The sequence below is a fragment of the Helianthus annuus genome, chromosome 5, assembly GCF_002127325.2.
Source record: "Helianthus annuus cultivar XRQ/B chromosome 5, HanXRQr2.0-SUNRISE, whole genome shotgun sequence".
Classification (NCBI taxonomy): Eukaryota; Viridiplantae; Streptophyta; class Magnoliopsida; order Asterales; family Asteraceae; genus Helianthus; species Helianthus annuus.
The window spans coordinates 138,581,635-138,602,157 of NC_035437.2; the positions used below are offsets into that span (position 1 = coordinate 138,581,635).

The 20,523-nt window shown below is 37.1% G+C and overlaps 1 protein-coding gene across 1 annotated transcript; it reads left to right on the top strand.

The window, feature by feature from the left end:
- The first annotated feature begins 10,365 nt into the window (after positions 1-10,365).
- Positions 10,366-14,656, top strand: LOC110881972 (pumilio homolog 12). Its single transcript, XM_022130093.2, has 5 exons — positions 10,366-11,456; positions 11,848-12,010; positions 12,434-12,597; positions 12,688-12,946; positions 14,287-14,656. The coding sequence occupies exons 1-5, from the start codon at positions 10,654-10,656 to the stop codon at positions 14,404-14,406; spliced, it is 1,509 nt and encodes a 502-aa protein (XP_021985785.1). The 5' UTR covers positions 10,366-10,653; the 3' UTR covers positions 14,407-14,656.
- Positions 14,657-20,523: the final 5,867 nt, after the last annotated feature.

Below are 20,523 nucleotides of genomic sequence, written 5' to 3' on the forward strand. Positions count from 1 at the left end.
ACAAAAAGAAGAGAGAGAAAGGTGAAGAGAGAGAAATTGAATAGGGAGAAATTGAAAAGACTTTTAAAAGAGACTTTAATGAGGAGAGAAATGATTTGATGGTTTTGATTAAATAACTATATTACCCTTTTAGTTATCATTATCTGATTGGTGGAGAGTGGTTCTCACGGTTCTTACAACTGGGGGTGGTTTTTATTTTAACGGCCCACTATATATATATATATATATATATATATGCTTGTATGTATAGCTGTGTGTGTGTGTGAGGAGAGAGAACACAGGCCCGTCGAGCACGTCATTGGGGAGCCGGAGTCGCCGGGACGCGCCTATGGGGGGCGGTGTGGTGGTGCCGCGCCGGGCCACACCGGGCCTAAGCCGGCACCCATACCCTCCAGTCTTAGGGGTGTGTAAGGTTTGGTTCAGTTCGGTTTTGAGTAAAATCAAAACCGTAACTGAAAGATCGGTTCTTGTTTTTTGAAAATCGTTTGGTTTTGGTTTTTGGGTTTCGGTTATTTCGGTTTTAGCAACAGTTCAGTCTGGTGTTTCGGTTTTTTGAAACAAATTACGTAAGATTCAATTACGTTTTTCTAATCTATTTTAATGTTTCTCCAAAGTTTTTATTAACACGTTTTCTTTTATAATAGATTTAATTACGTTTTTCGTCCCTGTGATTTGTTAAAAATCACTATTTCAGTCCATTAGTTTAAAAATTGTCATTTCAGTCCCTATGGTTTCACTTTCGTAACTATTTCAGTCCACTTCTGTTAACCCCATCCAATTATTCTGTTAGATCTATATGAAATGACCATAATGCCCCTGTTATTAAAGTTAAAACATAAATAAACAAGAGGCTAAATTATCAAACAATGAAAGTGAGGGGCTAAATTGTTAATTGTTATTGAACATCAAGGGAAAAGATCAAATAGGAAGTTAATTTTCGCTAGGAAGGATAGGAAGCCATAGGATTATGACATGTGGCAAATTTTAAAGTAAAGAGAAGGGGTATTTTAGTCAATCCAACTCCTTCTTCTTCCTTTTTCAAAACCCAGTAACTTCAAAACCCACCATCTTCAACTATTTCTTCACTTTGTATCTCAATAATCACTACATTATAGTGCGATTTTCATCACCAATCAATGATTCAAAACCCGATCAACGTGTTCTTCAGCTTTTTTTTGAAGAAAACCCAGTTTAATTTCATAAAAAAATCTCGTTTTTTCCGGTGATTTTGGAGATAATCACTCGATTCGAGCATTGATAAGTGTTTCTATCATTCAAATTTCGTCAATTGATGAAGAAATCGGCTTCGATCCATGTAAGAAATTCTTTAATTTCATTTTCACGATCTGGGTTTTTGATTTAGTCATTGCGTTTTACGATCTTTGCGGGGGTCCGGGGGCAGCAGCCCCTGGTAACGGGGTCCCAGGAGCGGCAGCCCCTGGCGGGGTCCAAGGGGCAGAGCCAGTTTTATGTGTCCATTGCGTTTTAGGCAAAACACATTTTTTAGGTGTTTTCAGTCCATTGCGTTTTAGAATGAGTCATTTTAAGTGTTTTCTGGCCATTGCGTTTTACATATAAGACGTTTATTTGTGTTTTTGGTGCATTGCGTTTTAGGTAAAACACTTTTTATGTGTTTTCAGTCCATTGCGTTTTAGAAAACAGACATTTTAAGTGTTTTTTGGCCATTGCGTTTTACAAATAAGACATTTCTTTGTGTTTTTGGTGCATTGCGTTTTAGGTAAAACACATTTTTATGTGTTTTCTGGCCATTGCGTTTTACAAATAAGATATTTCTGTGTGTTTTCTGGCCATTGCGTTTTACAAATAAGTCATTTCTTTGTGTTTTTGGTGCATTGCGTTTTAGAAAAATGTCATTTTTTAGGTTTTTTTTCATTGCGTTTTAGTAACTGGTGGTTTTTTTTTCTATTGCGTTTTACGCAACTGGGTTTAATTTTTTTTTTTAAATATAGCAATAGTATACTCGTTTTAAAGATAAAAAAACGCTCGTTTTTTTGGTGCAATTTTTATAAAAAAATAATGTCGTATGAAAGAGTTATTAACGTTTAAAAAATGGGGGAGAATTGGAGGAGAGAGAAACTATTGGCTTGGATTGACTAGAATGCCCTTGAATAAACTCACGCGCCTCTTTTCTTCCTTTCAATTTCTCTGATTTAATCTTAGCCCTTGATTAACTTAATGGATGGTCAAGATCACTTCCTATCCTTCCTAGCCAAATAAACTTCCTATTGTATCTCCACCCTGAACATCAATACTTAATCTCCCTTTCTCTCTGCAGAACAACACAACAAACTACTGCCACCACCTACCTCAACATGTTACCACCCACCACAACCACCCACATCCACCACGCCACCCACATCTGCCACACACCACTACCACGCCACCCACTTCCACCGCACACCACCACCACGCCACTCACCTCTGCCACACACCACCCACTTCTGCCACACACCACCACCACGCCACCCACCTCCGCTATACACCTCCGCTATACACCCCGTCACACCACTGCCACTTCTTACCTCTGAGGATGATGATGAAGGTTGTTGTTGATATTGGTGTTGAACGGTGGGTTGGGACTGAAGACCTAGCCTTATGGAACTCCGATGAACTTCAGATTCAATCCGACAAGAAGGTGATGTTGTCCCTGTAAGCCAAAAACTGTCTTGCGGTTGTTCTTTATGGAAGTTTTAGACACTGTTGTCTCTTTAATGCTCTTGTTGTCTCTTCAAGTCGTGAATCCGGTAGAGCTTAGGTTGTTAGAGAGAGAAAAATTTTGGGGTTTTGAAAATAGGAGAAGATAAACAGATACGACGGTGGTTAGGTGTTGTCGGGTGGTGTTGTGATGTGATGGTTAGGTTGTTGCCGGCGATTAGGCGGTGGCGGTGGGGCCGGCTGTGGTGTTGGGTGTGGTGCAGATGGATGAAGGTTGTTGCAGCGGTGGGTAGGTGGTGGTTCATGGTGGTAGGAGGTGTGAAGGTGGTCGAAGATGGTGTTTACCGGTGGTGGTGAACTTGGAGGTGTGAAGGTGGTCGGAAATGGTTTTTCACGGAGGTGTTTACTGGTGGTGAATTTGGAGAGGTTAAAAGTTTTTATTTTTTATTATAAAAATTGTTTGTTTTTCTAGTTTTATAACAGAAGGGGTATTTTAGGCATTTGATTAAAAACTTAACGGTAAAATGGACGGTGTTAAGTGAGCGGACTGAAATAGTTACGAAAGTGAAACCACAGGGACTGAAATGACAATTTTTAAACTAATGGATTGAAATAGTGATTTTTGACAAACCACAGGGACGAAAAACGTAATTAACTCTTTATAATATTTTGAAAATCATTTAATTCTTATGTTAATTTTGTTATTTCTTGTAAACAATAGATAAATCATTTTAATGATAAATAAACATGTTAATGTTGTTATTATAAGTATTTAACAATCAAGAATAAAATTAATAATTCTTAGTAGCATGGGTTAAACACTTAAACAACTTAAAGTTAAACATAAAAGTATATGGACTTGACATACTATTATAACTTATCGGTTCGGTTATTTTCGATTATTAAAAATGGTTATCCGAAACCGAACCGAAATGTTTGGTTATCCGAAAACTGAACCGTCGGTTTTTGTTTTAGTTCGGTTATTTCGGTCCGGATTTTTCAATTATTTCGGTTACGGTTCAGTTATTTCGCTTTTCTGCTCACCCCTTTACTCTAATATATATATCAATGTACCGATAGAGAAAGTTTACTACACTTGTGATGGTGATTTGAAGTCATCAAATATGTATTTAGCTGTTATAAATGGTTATCCGAAACCGAACCGAAATGTTTGGTTATCCGAAAACTGAACCGTCGGTTTTTGTTTTAGTTCGATTATTTCGGTCCGGATTTTTCAATTATTTCGGTTACGGTTCAGTTATTTCGCTTTTCTGCTCACCCCTTTACTCTAATATATATATCAATGTACCGATAGAGAAAGTTTACTACACTTGTGATGGTGATTTGAAGTCATCAAATATGTATTTAGCTGTTTATAACATCTTGTATAAATGATATATTGTTTTATATAATAGCTCTCTTTTTTTAAATTTATGGTAAATAAGTAATTCAAATATAAAAGAGATGTGATAAAAAATAACTCATTCCAATGTCACGGAGTTATTCTTGAACTCTCGTGTGGCACTTAGAATACTTCTAAGTTCAGCCTTTTGGATGAGTTTGGTTATGTATAGCAGCGGAAGTCTTTGTTTGTGAGGATAACAAGTATGATTTTGTAGTGCAATACTACAACAAAGATGGTTATGTATTATTTGAACAAAGTTACAAGTACAAAGTATTTACAAGAAGTTTTATGAATGAGTTATGAGGGGTCATGTGGGGTGATTTCAAAATGAGACCTTCATCACCTATTTATACTAGTTCATACTAGTTCTAGAGAATTCTTAACTAGAGAATTCCATACAAATATCTAGGATATTTATGAGCTGAATTCTAGAGAGTTCCTTCAAAATATCCATGACTTCTAAGTTTTTCATGGTCATTCTAGAGTGTTCTTGGCTGATCTAGAGTCTTCCGATGGTGCCAAGATGTTCCAGCAACTTGTAGGCTGTTCCGGAAACTTCCGGGCAACCCTAGACGTATCTTTAGTGTTCTGAATCCTTCCAGAACTCACGAAGAAGGTTGTGTATTTAGGCGGATCATGACACCAAACAACCATTAGATATATTAAAGTTAATCTAGTCTTGACGCGTTAACATGCGTGACCATCCTATTTATGAATTATTGACCTATCACTATATGTGTTTTAGAATATTTTGTAGTTTGACTAATGTACTTGTACGGTTGTACCTAATCAGTCTAAAATTCTGTGTTTCGTTCTTCTGGTCAAACATTTTACCACGTGTCGTTCACGTATGAATCATTAACTTTTGAGTTTCTACTGTTAGGGGCTGTTTGGTAGCCTCTTAATGGAACCATTAAGAATTTTACCAATGGGAAGGTAGAAGAATGTGAGATGTGATGATTTACCATTCAGATGTTACCTCTTAACCTTTAACACTTGAGGTTACCTCTTATTCATTCAGAGGTTTTAAACCATTAAGAGGTAGCATCTGAATGGTCATTAAGAGGCTACCAAACACCCCCTTACTGTCCTCACATAAAAAAAATTAGAGCACCGTGATGCTTTGTTTACATTAAACGTTTATAATGAGGGGAAATGTTTATTTAGTTAAGCTCTCGTATTTACTTGCCAAATTGTTTTTAAAACTATACGGTAATAAGCAAGCCACGTTACTAGTTTATTAGTCGGACCAATTGAACTAAACGCGGAATACGGATGATGTCATACTTGATATAAAAATATTTACGTATATCACATAAAACTTACACATGACTTAGTAGTCTCATTGTATAGTTTTTGATTCCTACAAAATTGACGTAAGTTCGAGTTCTTACAAATGTAAGCTTTAGTGGTATTAATGTATAAAAAATGTTATTTAAATCTTTTTTTTTACATAAAACTTATGTTGTTAATGCTAAAAAGAATAAGCAAAATATATTATTTTTATAATGAAAAATTAATATTTTGGAAGAGAGACTATTTAATTTAGCTGACGAAAAATAATACACAGAAACCTTTCTATGTTAGTTGACAAACACCATAGGTTTAAGTTCATACCTTATAACATATGAAAAATGCTTTCATAAATATTATTACTCAAAACCAGTTAAATCACTAAACTCCTTTAGGCTAGAGGGTATGGTGCCCATCCTCCCTTGGAGGATGATCCGCCACGTATGCGCCACATCATAGTTCTCCCAAGGATGGTCCATCTCACAAAACTAGTGGAAATGAGAGGATGGTCCTAGATGATCCTACCACACCACTTTTATATTTTTTTTTATCAAATGGTCACATTTCTCATCGTTCCTCACAAAAATCTGTCCCTTAGTGACCGTCTCAAACATCGTGATGTCGACGGAGAGGACGGGGACGGGGGGTGGGAGGGATGGTGTGAAGGCGGCGCCGGTCCTCGACGGGTATGGGGACGTACCCCATACCGCACAGCCTTATAGGTTCAGATGTCACTCATAAACACCATTCAACCCATACCAAGCAACCCCCGTGGCGGATCTAACAACTTTTTTCACTGGGTTCCTTTTGTTAGATTTTCACTAATTCTTAATATTTTTTCCAAATCATACAAGGTTCTCATTAATTTTTTCCAAACCAAATGGGTTTCTCGAAACCCACAAAAGTGGCCTAGATCCGCCCCTGCAACCCAGTTAAAGTTCCAAACTATGGATATGATGAAGTTTTAACAGCATTCAACTCGCGGGTTCATGACAATTCAATGTTAATCTTATATAAGTCTAAATATGTATATTAATAGCATAGAAGAGTTATGTAAAATGTGTGGTGATTTCCACACGACTACTCGATCATTTAATAAGATAAGAAAACAACTCCACCTGTACCACACCCTCCATCTACAAGAAAAATAAAAGAATAAAAAGATTATTTGTAATTAACAGATATGAATAGGCAATTTAAGAGGTGTATGGTTGTATCTTGGGCTGGTCATATTGCTCGACGCTCGAGACTCGTTCGATGCCCGTTCGAAAAATGCTCGGAATTTGCTCGTTTGATTTAGCTCGATTGAAAAGGCGCTCTGTTCAGATCGGTTTGGTTTGTAAATGAACCAAGCACGAGCAAAGATCTGTTCAGTTCGATTCGGATCGGTTGGCTCGATTTATCTTTTTAACATACATACATACATACATACATACATACATACATACATACATACATACATACATACATACATACATACATACATACATACATACATACATACATACATACATACATACATACATACACACACACATACATACATAGAAAATCTTTATTAGAATAAGTAGAGGTCCACATTAATAATGTTTGATTCAAGATCCAAATAGAGCCCAATTTAGTAATTAGAATTGAAGTCTAGTACCAATAGTCAATTTTCCGATACTCCAATGTCCATTTGAGTAATGGAGTCGAAATGTCAATTACCGACATTTGAAGCGTCAATCGATACTCAAGTCTTAACCCGCCATTCTATTCAGATGTACAAAATCCTAATCAAAGCCCCTTCTATCAGCTATCATTATTCGATTTCTCAATTGCCTCTCGTCAAGACACCAACTCACTAGGGTTTTGCTTCAGTCAGTCGACGATTCATCTTCCCATTCAGTTAACCTCGATAGAACCAGATTATTTTTATTTATTCCTTGTTATTTGTTAAATATTTATACTTGTGTTCTAATTAGACGAAACCTTATGGACGAAAACTTCACCTTACTCTAAAAAGTAACACCCCTATTTTCATTTTCCTATTTTGTTATGTGACGCTCGATACTCGCTAGATGCTCAGTCGGAAGATGTTCAGATCGAAAGATGCTCGTTCGAGTTTGGGTCAGTTGAAAAAACGCTCGGTTCGGTTCGGCTCGTGAACAACCCTAGTTGTATCCACTTAGGGTACGTGGGTGGTTATCACTTATCACTATTTAACATCACATTTTACTCTATCACATTTACAATAGTCATTATACTTATCACACCATATCACAACTTAAGACCTCAACACCAAAGTCAAACCCATACACACAACACACACCATCACAGGGTGACACTCATCACCCACAATCTCCCCATCACTCGTGATACACTGCTTGCAGTGGCGTGTCACGAACTATCACTCATCGCTCACCCTCCATCACAGTCCACCCCGAGTACCCTTGTAAAACATAAGATTTTTTTAAAGAAACATCAATATATTATCATAATTCTCTCAAATGACAAATTATTTTTTCCCACAGAATCGGTAACAAACGATTTTACATACCGATCCCATCAATAAATTTTTACAAGGTTAGAATCCTCGTATATTACATCGGTTAAGTAAATGTAATGTTATATATACTTAGAAATAAAAAATATCTTTAAAAATACAAATTGTGGTTGTCATGGACTCATGGTACTAACATAAGTTCCTTTGTTTTAAAGTTTCAAGTTATAAACCTCTATAGGGGTGCTTTGGTCATTTAAAAACTTCATACTGTATTGAACATTTAAACTTCCAAAACATAAACCAGTATAAAGGTCATTTGATCATTTACAAAAACTTCAGTAGGTCATTAGGAACTATATAAAAGAAACTGGAAATTAATTTCTGTCTTAATTTATAAAATTTAAAACATCCTTCACCTTAACAAAAAAAAAATAAAAAAAAAATGAGTTAGTGGTTTAGATGAAAATTTATAAAAATTATGTGACAAAACTATTATTATTTTTTTATAATACTGCATGTATATTCTGTTTTATATATATGTGTGACAAAATAAATTAAATAAAAGAAATTAAAAAGAGGTTAAGCAAATTGTCGAAATCGTCCCTGAAGTTTTTTTATATTTGTCAGCTTCATCCAAATATCCTTCAACTTAATAGAAAAAGTAATCTGGTTAGTGGTTTGGATGAAAATGGCAAAAAATGCCAAAAGTGAAGGGCAATTTGGCACAAAAAAGTCATTTTGGATGAAACCGGCAAACATGCCTAAACCTCAGGTACGATTTTGGCAATTTACTAAATAAAACAAAATATAAATAAACTTTTAAAGTTCTATAAAAAATCGCTACCAGTACCTTTTTTACCCGTACCCGTACCAATACCAAAAGTACCGAATACCAAAATCAATAAAACTAGGTACCAATACATGTACTGAGTACCTAAAAGCGGTACGTGTACAGGTAAGAGTACGGGCATTTGGGAAAAAATGTCCATTCCTAGATGAGACAATGTCAGGCCTGCTCGACTTCTACCCTACGGACCATGGCGCTCTCCCTTCTCCACAGACTTTGTAACCTTTCTTTCTCTCTCATCACATAGCCAACATTTCTTATTACATGTATTGCGGACCTTATCTCTCGTCATCTCTCTTTTCATGTTGGCATTTGTGAAGTTACAGACTATGAGTTACTCATGCTCTCGATGTGTGTGTGGGAGTTTCCTCATAAAATAAAAGGTTTACGAAGAAAAATAATGCACAATCCCGAACATTAATCTCCAAGTGAAGTTTAACTAATATTTAGGGGCTGTTTAATTAATATTTAGGGGCTGTTTGGCAACTTTTGAATGGTTAAGTGCTGAATAAGTAAGAAGTCTGAACCATTAAAAGTCAGTATAATGTTTAACCGTTCAAAGGCAAATGTCTGGCCAATTATAATCAGAGGTCTTAACCATTCAGACTCAGTATAATGCTTAACCATTCAGAGGCAAATGTCTGAACTATTCAGACATTTGTTCGCGAAACAAACAGTCTGAACCATTAAGTGTTGAACCAATAAGATGTCTGAACTATTAAAATGTTCATTAAGAGCTAAACAAACAGCCTCATATATCATATAGCCATCATTTATGTGAGTAGATAGATATACTATTCATGAACGGTAATGTGAGGGCCATTCATACGCTGCCAAGTGGTTTTTACCTTTTTTAATTCTTTTTCTTTACATCATTACAAGTATACGTTAAAAACAAACCGATATGGAATATTACAAGTATACGTTAAAAACAAACCGATATGGAATATAAACACAAAAGGGGCGCCCAATCATGTGGTAAGGGTGTGTGGTTTCTCGTGATGACGTTCTAGCTCACCCCTCGCCACTCCGGTTCAACCCCTATTTCTAGGTTTCCATTATGTTTTTTCTTTAATATTTAATTTAGGCAACTTTTTTAATATGTTACTTTTGGGTACCATTGTGTAGGGATGAGCATTTGGTACCGGTATCGGTTCCCATTTTCTCCGTTTTTCGATACCAGTATTTACAGATAAAACATCGGTATATTCGGTATCAGTATCAATTTTTCCTGTATTTCAGTACCGGTACTGAACCGAACTGATACCGTGCTCATCCCTAACATTATGTCTACGTTTACATCAAAATTTGGTTAGAAATAGCCCCGCTTCTGTCTCAGCACACGGGTATTAACCTCTAGCTTATTTTACATTTGACAAAGTAATTTACATATCTTTATTTATAACTTTTAAATTGATTAAATTGATATCCTTATTTATAACTTTTAAATTGATTAAATTGAAATCTTTATTTATAACTTTTAAATTCTATTTAATCACTCGTTTATAAATTAAAGGGTGATTTGAGCTAGGGACAAAATTGGAAAATATTTGCTCTGAAACAAAATGGTCCCACAAACGTATCCGTAACCCCCCACAGTTAACGGTAACGGCAGGTTGCCGGTTTAAGGTGACAGTCGACGGTCATTGGGTTAATCTTCCCCTTCACTCATGAACAAATATTTCCCTATTTTGCATGCATACACCTTTCTCTCTCTAAAACCCCAACTTTCTCTCTCTAAAAATAAACCCTCTCCCATTTCATTCCCCTTCATCATCAATCCACACTCCTATTCCAGTTCATCAACACACTCCAAAATCATCAAATCACCCCTTTATTTTATATATTTATAATATTATTCATCAAACAAATTCTTCTTCAAAATTTTTATTCAAAGTTTAAACCCTTATTATTGTTTCTCTCTCTAAATCTGCTGTTTCTGATGCAATGGAGCCTCAAAGAAACTCTCAGATGCTACAAAATTTATACGCGGTGGGACCCGAAGCTAGGTTTCAGTCAATGTCGGCGCCGCTGGTGGTTCATGACGGTGTTTGGACGGCCTATGATCGGAATCAGATACCCGATGTGGATGAAAGCGTGTCTAATTTGTTTTCTTCACTAAATATTTCATCTCCCAGCAATTTTCATTGCCGGAATATTATTCCTCCGGTGGGTTACGACGGTGGAGTCACCGGCGCCGGTACCGGATCCCCGATCGGCGCCGGTGAGGGTTCCGGTCGTCACCCGTTTCGGACCGGAATTCGAAGCAGTTATTATACCCTTGGTGGACAGACCAGCGCCCTTACGGTGGACCCGCAGCGGAATTATTATCCTCTGTGGAGGAATAGAGAGGTGGGTTGTTCTGTTGGGTTTGACCAGATGTTTGACTTTGACCAGTCGTTTGACTTGCTCCCCAAGGAACATATTTACAATCCACATAATGTTTCAAGATCTGTTAATGTTAGTGTTTTGTGTTTGAAAGAATTGAGGGGCAAGGTTTATGCACTGGCTAAGGATCAGAATGGTTGTAGATTGTTGCAAGCAAAGTTTGAGAATCCTAGTGATGAAGAGGTTGAGTTTGTGTTGTATGAGGTTTTGGAGTACATTAGTGAGTTGATGAAGGATCAGTTTGGGAATTATTTGATACAGAAGCTGATTACTGTGTGTAATGATGATCATAAGTTGAGGATGCTTCTGTCTTTGACTGATGTTCCTGTTGAAATGGTTCTTGTTTGTATGAACCCACATGGGTATGTTTTGTTATTTTACTTTTTATTGTTATTGTTGTTTTGATGATCATCGAGCCGGGGTCTCACCTGAAGCAGCCTCTCTATTCTTACGGGGTAGAGGTAAGGCTGTCTACATCTTACCCTCCTCAGACCCTACCTTAGCTTTGCTATTGGTGGGATTTACTGAGTATGAGCAGTGGGTAAGCTTGAGATTTCCAACAGAGGGGTCGAAAACGTAAATACCTAAAAAAATTATAAAACCGGGGGGGGTCGAAAACGTATATACCTAAAAAATTCTATACGAAAACTACATACCAGACACTACTGAGCGAAAAGTTCGGGGGGTCGGGCGCCCCCGGGCCCCTTCTATCCTGCGCCCATGATGATGATGATGTTGTTGTTGATTGTGTAGGACTAGAGCGATGCAGAAGTTATTGGAGAATTTGACGGACCCGTATCATATTGCGTTGGCTATGGCGGCTCTGCGCCCTGGTGCAGCTAGATTGGCTAGTGATCCGAATGGTCACCATGTTATTCAGTATTGCTTGATTCATTTTCCTAGTGATGTTATTGAGGTATCATTTTCATAATGTAGATTTGGTTCATTGATAGTACACCTTGATCTTACAATTTTCCAACGGGTATCTTGAATGTGTTCTATAAGTCTATCAGGGCTCATAGGAAGTGAAATAAAGCAAGGGCTTTAGGCACCCAAATTTAAAAAATAAATAAATAATATGTTGTTATTTGGACTTCGGGATTGTTGGTTGCGGGGTTTATGGTCGATAATTATACATTTACACAGAAGATATAGGCATCGTAAGAACGAAAGCACTTTTTTATTTTTTTTATTTATTTTTTTACTACAACAGCCTCATTTTTATTATCTGCTTTGGGCCCCTAAAGAGCTTAAGCCACTTTGATGTCTATTTGGCATAAAACGTAATATTCTTTGAACTAAGATCGGCCAACTTATATTGTAATGTTCACTTTGGCAGCCTATTCTGAATGAGATAGCAGATAAATGTTATGAAGTTGCAACGGATAGAAGTGGCTGCTGCGTGCTGCAGGCGTGTATGGAGCACTCTCATGGAAAAGTGAGAAATCGTTTGGTTGCTGAGATTTTGGGCAATGCAGTAGTTCTAGCAGAAGATCCTTACGGGTTTGTGTCCCTAAATCCTTATATATATATAAAAATAAAATACGTCTTGTTCTTTATCTAAGACTAAAAGTATGTCGTAACGTTGAATAGAAACTATGTACTTCAACACATGGTGGGGTTGAAAGTACCAGAGTTCACTGCGCGGCTTGTGAGGCAGCTTCAAGGGAACTTTGCATCCCTTTCCTGCAACAAGTATGCTAGTAACGTCGTCGAGAAGTGTTTGAATGAATCGAGCGAAGATATTTCTAGACAAATTGTTATGGAGTTGATCACATGCTCAAATCCTGCATTGCTTCTAATCGACCCCTATGCAAACTTTGTTATACAGTCTGCATTGACAGTTTCGACGGTTAGTAGTTTCTTCACTTCCTCGTATCGTTTTCTAGGATTCCTTCACTTGTCTTGTTTTGAGCAAAGCGGTTAAATTATCAACAATCAGTTTTTTAAGTGTTTAAATAAAAATGATTCTGATTTTGATCATTGCAACAACATAACTGATAATTCTTTGCCCTCATCTACATTTCCTGTTGTTAAAAGTAACAAAAAAGATAAGTGTTGAAGTTTTAGATGATATTGTTTTTAAATTTTTCAACAAAAATATTTTATATAATACATTCTAATTCTTAATAGGGGATAAATTGTCATGTTTAAAAAAAAAATACATTAGTAATATAAAAGAATGCCATTTTGTTTTTGGTTACTTAGTTATTAATAATAACTAAATCCTCAAACAATTCAATATGTCATTGGTTCATTACACGCCCCACTTGCTGTATGCGCATATAATGTATATATGTGTGGGCGCTCGGGGGGCAAAAGTGAATGTGCACGAATTTTAACGTTATTTTACTAATTTCGTGAAAATAAGTTAAATAACGTTAAAAGAGGGGGATGGTTAATCATGCATCATGTGGTGGTGTTGATAGCCGAAAGACAAGGGAGTACATGCACTAATCGGCGTTTGTCTTAATTGTTGAGTGTTATGTGCCTTATGTCCACGGCTTGATGCAAAACTACTATCGAGCCGGGGGTCTCATTGGAAACAGCCTCTTTATTCCTACGGGGTAGAGGTAAGGCCGTCTACATCTTACCCTCCTCAGACCCTACCTTAACTTTGCTATTGGTGGGATTTACTGAGTATGATGATGATGATCATTGGTTCATTACACACAGGGGGCATTTGAGACTGCTTATTGAAACAACTTATGCTTGTAAACAATCAGCTAATTAAAAAAAGAATTTATTTCACCCAAAGTTTATACATGTAATGTATATATTTGAAACCATTAATCTGAGATAAGCAATCTCAAACTGCTTATTGAAAACAACTTGATTAGCATACCCATTTTCTTCATCCACACTCTGAAAGTGTTTAAAAAACCAATAAGCAATCCCAAACACCCCCGGGTACAGTGGCGAAGCTTGAGATTTCCGACGGGGGGTCGAAATCGTATATACCAAAATTTCTATAAAACCGGGGGGTCAAAAACGTATATACCCAAAAATTTCTATACGAAAACTACATACTCTCCACTAACGAGCTAAAAGTTCAGGGGGTCGGCCGCCCCCACAAAGCTACGCCCTTGCCCGGGTAATCGGTTGTCAAACACTCAAACAAACACCTTGACTTTTAGTCAAATGTATGTGATATGGTTTATCTGATTTTGTGTATTGATTATGGCGAAATAGGGACACGTGTACAATTATCTGCTGGAGCTCATCTCAGACAACATGTCATCTATGAGAACAAATCTTTATGGTAAAAAGATATTGTCATGGTTTGAAAAGAGGAGGATCCTAGCAATCTAGACCAAGAAGAAGTTGTGAATACCTCAGGTTAGATGTTGTCATCAATGTGTGTCCCATATTATATATCTTGTGTTTGTAGTGAATGTGTTGTCACTTGATGTGTTAAAGTTTACTTTCAAAAGACAGATGGAATAATAATGTTGCTGCTGTATACACTCCTTTTGGTTCAATCTTGTAGGTCAAATTATGCATATGTAACCATTGTACTACAAAGTTATGAAATGACATCATGGTAGGATAATGTTCAAAAGATTGTTTACTTGCAAAAATATGAATATGTAATCATTGTACTAGAAACCTTTTGACCAAAGTATAAGGTTTCTTTTGAGAATTGTTTCTAGTGCAATGGTTACAAGTAATCATGAATACAGCTTACATCTTGTCCTCATATACCATTTTGAGTTTCTAAAGACATTTGGTAAGATAGCATTGTTGGTGTATATTTGAAGTACACCTTTAAAGTAATCTTTCGTAATAATAGAATTTGGGGGAGACTATTTGCACCCTTGGTGTGTAGATAGTCAGCCCAAAAAGGGCTTTTTTTGTCCTATATGCACACCCTGCGGTGTCGAGCTGTGGTCAAACCGTGGCATTTTGGTCCGGTTAACCAGACAAAGACTGACGGGTGTCTGATGGGTCTGTTGACCGGACCAAAACGCCGAGCTTTGGCCGCGTTTTGGTCCTGTCAACCAGACACCCGGTCAGTCTTTTGTCTGGTTGACTGGACCAAAACGCGGCCAAAGCTCGGCGTTTTGATCCGGTCAACAGACCCGTCAGACACCCGCCAGTCTTTTGTCTGGTTGACCAGACCAAAACGCCGCGGTTTGACCACAGCTCGACACTGCAGGGCGTGCACATAGGACAAAAAAGCCCTTTTTAGTGTGCATATAAACATTTGGGTGTGCCAATAGGTACACCCTTAGAATTTTGGCGGATGTTAAACTTTTAAATAGGCAGAAAAAAATGGAGAGGAGGGGGGGGGGTATTCAGTAAAAGTTATATATGAAGGGAAAAAACTAGAGGGCAGACCCTAACTAAGATGCTCCCTGAATAGAATTGAGAATGTGACACACTTGATAATTATAATTAAACTAGCAATAACACCCGCGCGCGTTGCAGCGCGGGTACGTAACAAACATCTAATGGGTTAGTCAAATATTATGTGATGTGTTAATCATATGAAAACGCGTGTTTAGACGTTTCCCGATTGAACTCAATGTAACCTATATAAGCATTGCGATTGGATCAAAACATAAAGTAAATCAAATTTATATCATACAATCATAATGTATTATATGTAACCCGACTCATACATATGTATTATATGTGACATGACTCATACATAGAAAACGTAACACATGTAACGGGAAAGTTGACACGTATAATTAAAAGAGATTAATTAGAACCTTGTGAAAAAAGGAAAAAAGAAACCCGGATTTGACTCCACTCGATTCAAAACAAATTTTACCAAACATTCATAAAGTAAGCACGAAAACATATTATATTGACCTGACTCGTTTCCCAAATTAGTTTACGTCGAAACATACATCAACTTGAATGTATACTGAAACGTACATAAAAATGGTTTTTTATACGAACACATATTATATTTGACCTATCTCGTTTTTAGAAAAAGTTTACTTCGAAACATATAGCAAATCGAATTCATGACGACAAATACATAAAAATATACACGTAAAAATAGTTCTTTTAAAGTAAATGAGGTATAGGGGTAAACTCGAAACAAATCATTAGTAAAAAACTTAATAAGTTAAATACGTTCGTAAAATCGTGCCAAGTAACACCAATGCCACACCACTGCCAACGACCACCAATATCAGGAAAGCTCGTAAAAATAAAATAAATAAAAGGAATAAATAACACCAAATGAAAAAGCAGACGTAAAATTGTTGAACCACGGACGCCCATTGCGTCATGTTAATGCGAGAAATTAGACCGTAACGTAAAACGTAGAAAAGAATAACTAAGTCGATCTAGGACCCGCACGTTGCGATGAACTTCTCAAACGGAGAAAAATAGACGCATTGCGATGGGCCTGTAAAACGGGAAAAAATAGACAAAAAACATTGAACCCCACACGCACATTGCGGCGTATTGACTCGCAAATTTAGAATGAAACATAAACGAAAAACTTGCGAAAGATAAAAGTATAAGGGACTAAAGTTGAACATAAAAAAATTGTTTGTGTTAAATTGCAAAAGATTAAAAAGCTTTGGGTAAAAGTAAAAAAATCAATAAGGTTAAAATGTAAAAGGTAAAAGACTTTTAGATTTAAAATAATAAAATTCAAAATTTTTTTGAAAAGCACCCTATGCATAATTTACAACCATACAAAGGAACAACATGTTGCTTATTTATAATGTGGTAATAAATATCCATACACTCATTATTTATACATAAACAAGCCAATATCAACATCAGAAGATACTAATAGTTCAAACTTTGGAAAAGGCAAAGTTGGTGCACGCCAAAACCAACGTTAGTAGACGGTTCGACCAATATATGAACCGAGTAGAGGTTGGACTAAACCGATCAAGTCAACTTTCACTTTTAAAATGAACTTTAAGCATGGTCCTCGCTAATTCAAGATGCATTTAAGAGTAAAATGTCTGGATAGTCCTGTGGTTTTGTAAAATAACACCTATAGTCCCCAACTTTTGGAAATTACACCGGTGCTCCTTGTGGTTTGACGGTTTGTTACTCGGATAGTCCCTTGAGTGGATGTCCGTTAGTTTTCCCCGTTAAATCCATGTAAAATGCCAAAATTACCCCTTGCTTTTATTTAAATATAAGAAAAAACTAATTAATCATTTAAAATATCAATTGGGCCGCACTAAATTAATTATTAATTATTAAACTAATTAATCTCTCTTCAAAACCACCACTACCACCACCATGCCACCACTAAACCACCGGTCACCACCACCATACCACAACACATCTACCCAAACACCACCAAGCAACCACTGTAAGAACCACAATCACAATCACAACGCCACCGTCACCCATGCCATCATTACCCCACCACCTAAAAAGCCCCAATCTGCAAACCCTAAACCACCAACCTCCTCCTTAAACCCCCGACCACCACACCACCTCCACTCTAAACCCACCACCACTACACCACCTCCTCCATGAACCCCCGACCGTCGCACCACCTCCACCCTAAACCCACCACCACTGCACCACCTCCTCCCTAAACCCCGACAGCCGCACCACAGCTGCATCACCTCCTCCCTGAACCCCTGACGATATGACGATATGGGGAATGGTAAGATCAGCATACTCCAATGCGACGAGTTGGGGACTCCTGATTTGGGGTTGTCATTGAGAAACAACTGCAGCTGACGAACAGTTACAGATATGGCGGCCATACCCATGAAGTGGTGAAGAATTGAAGGATGATGTTGAACATTTCATAGCGCTTGAAGAGATAATGCTTGACAAAACTGGGATTTTGAGAACTGCATTAGCCATTGCCCCAAGGGTTTTCGATAGCAATTGGTGATAACTTATAAATAACTTCATTTTAAAAATTGTTTCGATTTAAGGGTTTTACAGGGTTGGATTTCTATGATGGTTGTTGTTGATTGTGTTGGTGGAGGTAGGTGGCTATGGTGATAGTGGGGGTGGGTGGCGATGGAAGTGGAGGTGGAGGTGGCTATGGTGATGGTGGCCGGTAGTATACAAGGGAGGGGTAAATAAGGTAGGCCCCACACTTTTAATAATCCATATTTGTTTTTTTTAAAGGGATGGGTAAACAAGTAATTTCAGGTGGACTTAACAGAGAAACTAATGGACATCCACTCTAGGGACTATCCGAGTAACAAACTATCAAACCGCAAGGAGCACGGTGTAATTTCCAAAAGTTTTGGATTGTAGGTGTTATTTTACGAAACCACATGGACAATCCGGGCATTTAAAGTAGGGTAAACGAGTTGCATTAGGACTTTTGATTGGAATGAACTTACTTTTTAGATTGTATAAACCACCAACACATCTTTTGTAAACACATCCAAACTTTTATACAAGTCACCACTTTATAGAAAACTACTTGATCATGAGTTGGAAAGAATCTTCCATATATGGAGTAATGCCAACATAATCTCTTCTTGATGCAAACACTTGGATTAAATTGGTTAAAACTTGATAAATTAAGAAAGCATCTTACTGGCTTTCGCTCTTGACTTGCTAACTTTCCCGATTACCTTTGAACTCAAACATACTTGTAATGGTCAAAACTCATTTTCCCCAATTACTTTTCACATGTTTTAATGAAGAAATGGGTTTGTCTATGTGTATGGACAAGAGTCAATACCTATATCTTTTTCTCTTGCAAACTTAAACTTCTATATTACATAAACATTGTTACGTGATCCCAACATCTAAACACATTTACAATACATATTAAAGATTCAATATCTAAGATAACAAGGCATCAAATATCTAAATACTCGTTTATAAAGTTATTGATGATCTCTACCAAGAGTCTTAGAGAAAAATTATTGGTAATTGCTACCAAGTGTTTTAGGGAGAAGAATAATAATCCTACCGAATGTAATACGGAGACGTCTCTGCAAAGGAATCTCATGTCCTTATGCCAATGTGGAGCTAGGCGGCTAGCTCACTTGGTAGAGACATGTGCCTCTTAAAGTGGAGTTTCAGGTTCAAATCTTAGCAAATAAATTAGTTTAAAAAAATGGTGTAAAGTAAAGTAGGAGTATTATTTCCGTTCAAAAAAGCAAAGGAATCTCATTCTATAATCTTCCTACACTCTATAATTCTACATAAAACTATTTACAATATTATAGGGACTAGTTTAAGTTCTCATATGTTACACAAGTTGTATAAAAGAAATACTTCTTATAAATCTATTGATTTAATAATTTACATATAGATGTACATGCTACTATCTTCAACATTTCTATGTGTATACTATAGTCACCGTGTCTTCAAATATCTTTAAAACTCACAATGATTTAATCGTTTTACACTACCACATTATGGTTTTTGGATCAAACCTCAGTTCCTAAGCCGACCAGTAGTGAAAGTCTTACTTCAACGTTGGCATGTGTGGCTTGCCGCTTAGATTCACTATTTTTAGACGAACAAATACCCCAATATTTTATTTCATGTTTACATCATCAGAAATGAACTTTGTCACAATGTTATAAGGATAAATAAACACTTGGATAGTCGGATGCATTAATGTACCTTTGTTACATTAACAAAGGATTCCAAACCAGTTAAAATGGTCAGAACTTCTCAAGACTCATGTACCAAGTTTGGATGAGCACGGTACCGAAAGTACAGGTACCGAAAAACGGGAAAAGTGGGTACCGGTACCGAATATACCGGTTCGGTACCGGTATTTACCGGTGTTTTACCCGTAAATACCAAAACACCGGTAAATACCGGTACCAGAAAACAGGGAAATTGGGTACCGGTACCGAATATACCCGGTACCAAATGCTCATCCTAGTACAAGGTGTCTTTGATCATTCTCTTGATACTTTATTTGATATACCCAATAAGCGCATTGTGGATGTGAGCCAAACTACCTCAACATCGCCGTGAGCAGGGGCGGAACAAATATAAATTTAGCTGTAGCACGGGGTACAGCTCAAGTCCATATTCGTAGTGCATTTTTTTTTGTTTATACAAAGGATACCCCTAAATTAATACAAGGATACCCCTAAGACCACACGGTGTGGACGTTCAAAAAAGGCGTTGTTGCTGCTAAACGCCATTCACACTGTCCCATCCACGGCATTGTTGATTAGGCCGGGGAATCTCCACCGGCGTGGAAGAGTTTTTGGCATCGACGTGGCACGTGGTTAATGGACGTGGATGTTAGTCGTTTAACCCAACAGCTAACTTTTAAAATTTTAAAAAAGCTTTCATTTTTTAAAAATCCTAATCTTACACTATAAATACAACCCACTTCTTCATTTTTAAATTACAAACTCCACCACTTAACCTAAATTTATACCAACTCTCAACGCCGTTCCACTTCACCAAAAAAAAACGAGGATGAGAGCCGTTGCGTGGACCGAAGAAGATTGCACTTTGCGAGTCGTGGGTCGAAGCGTTGAG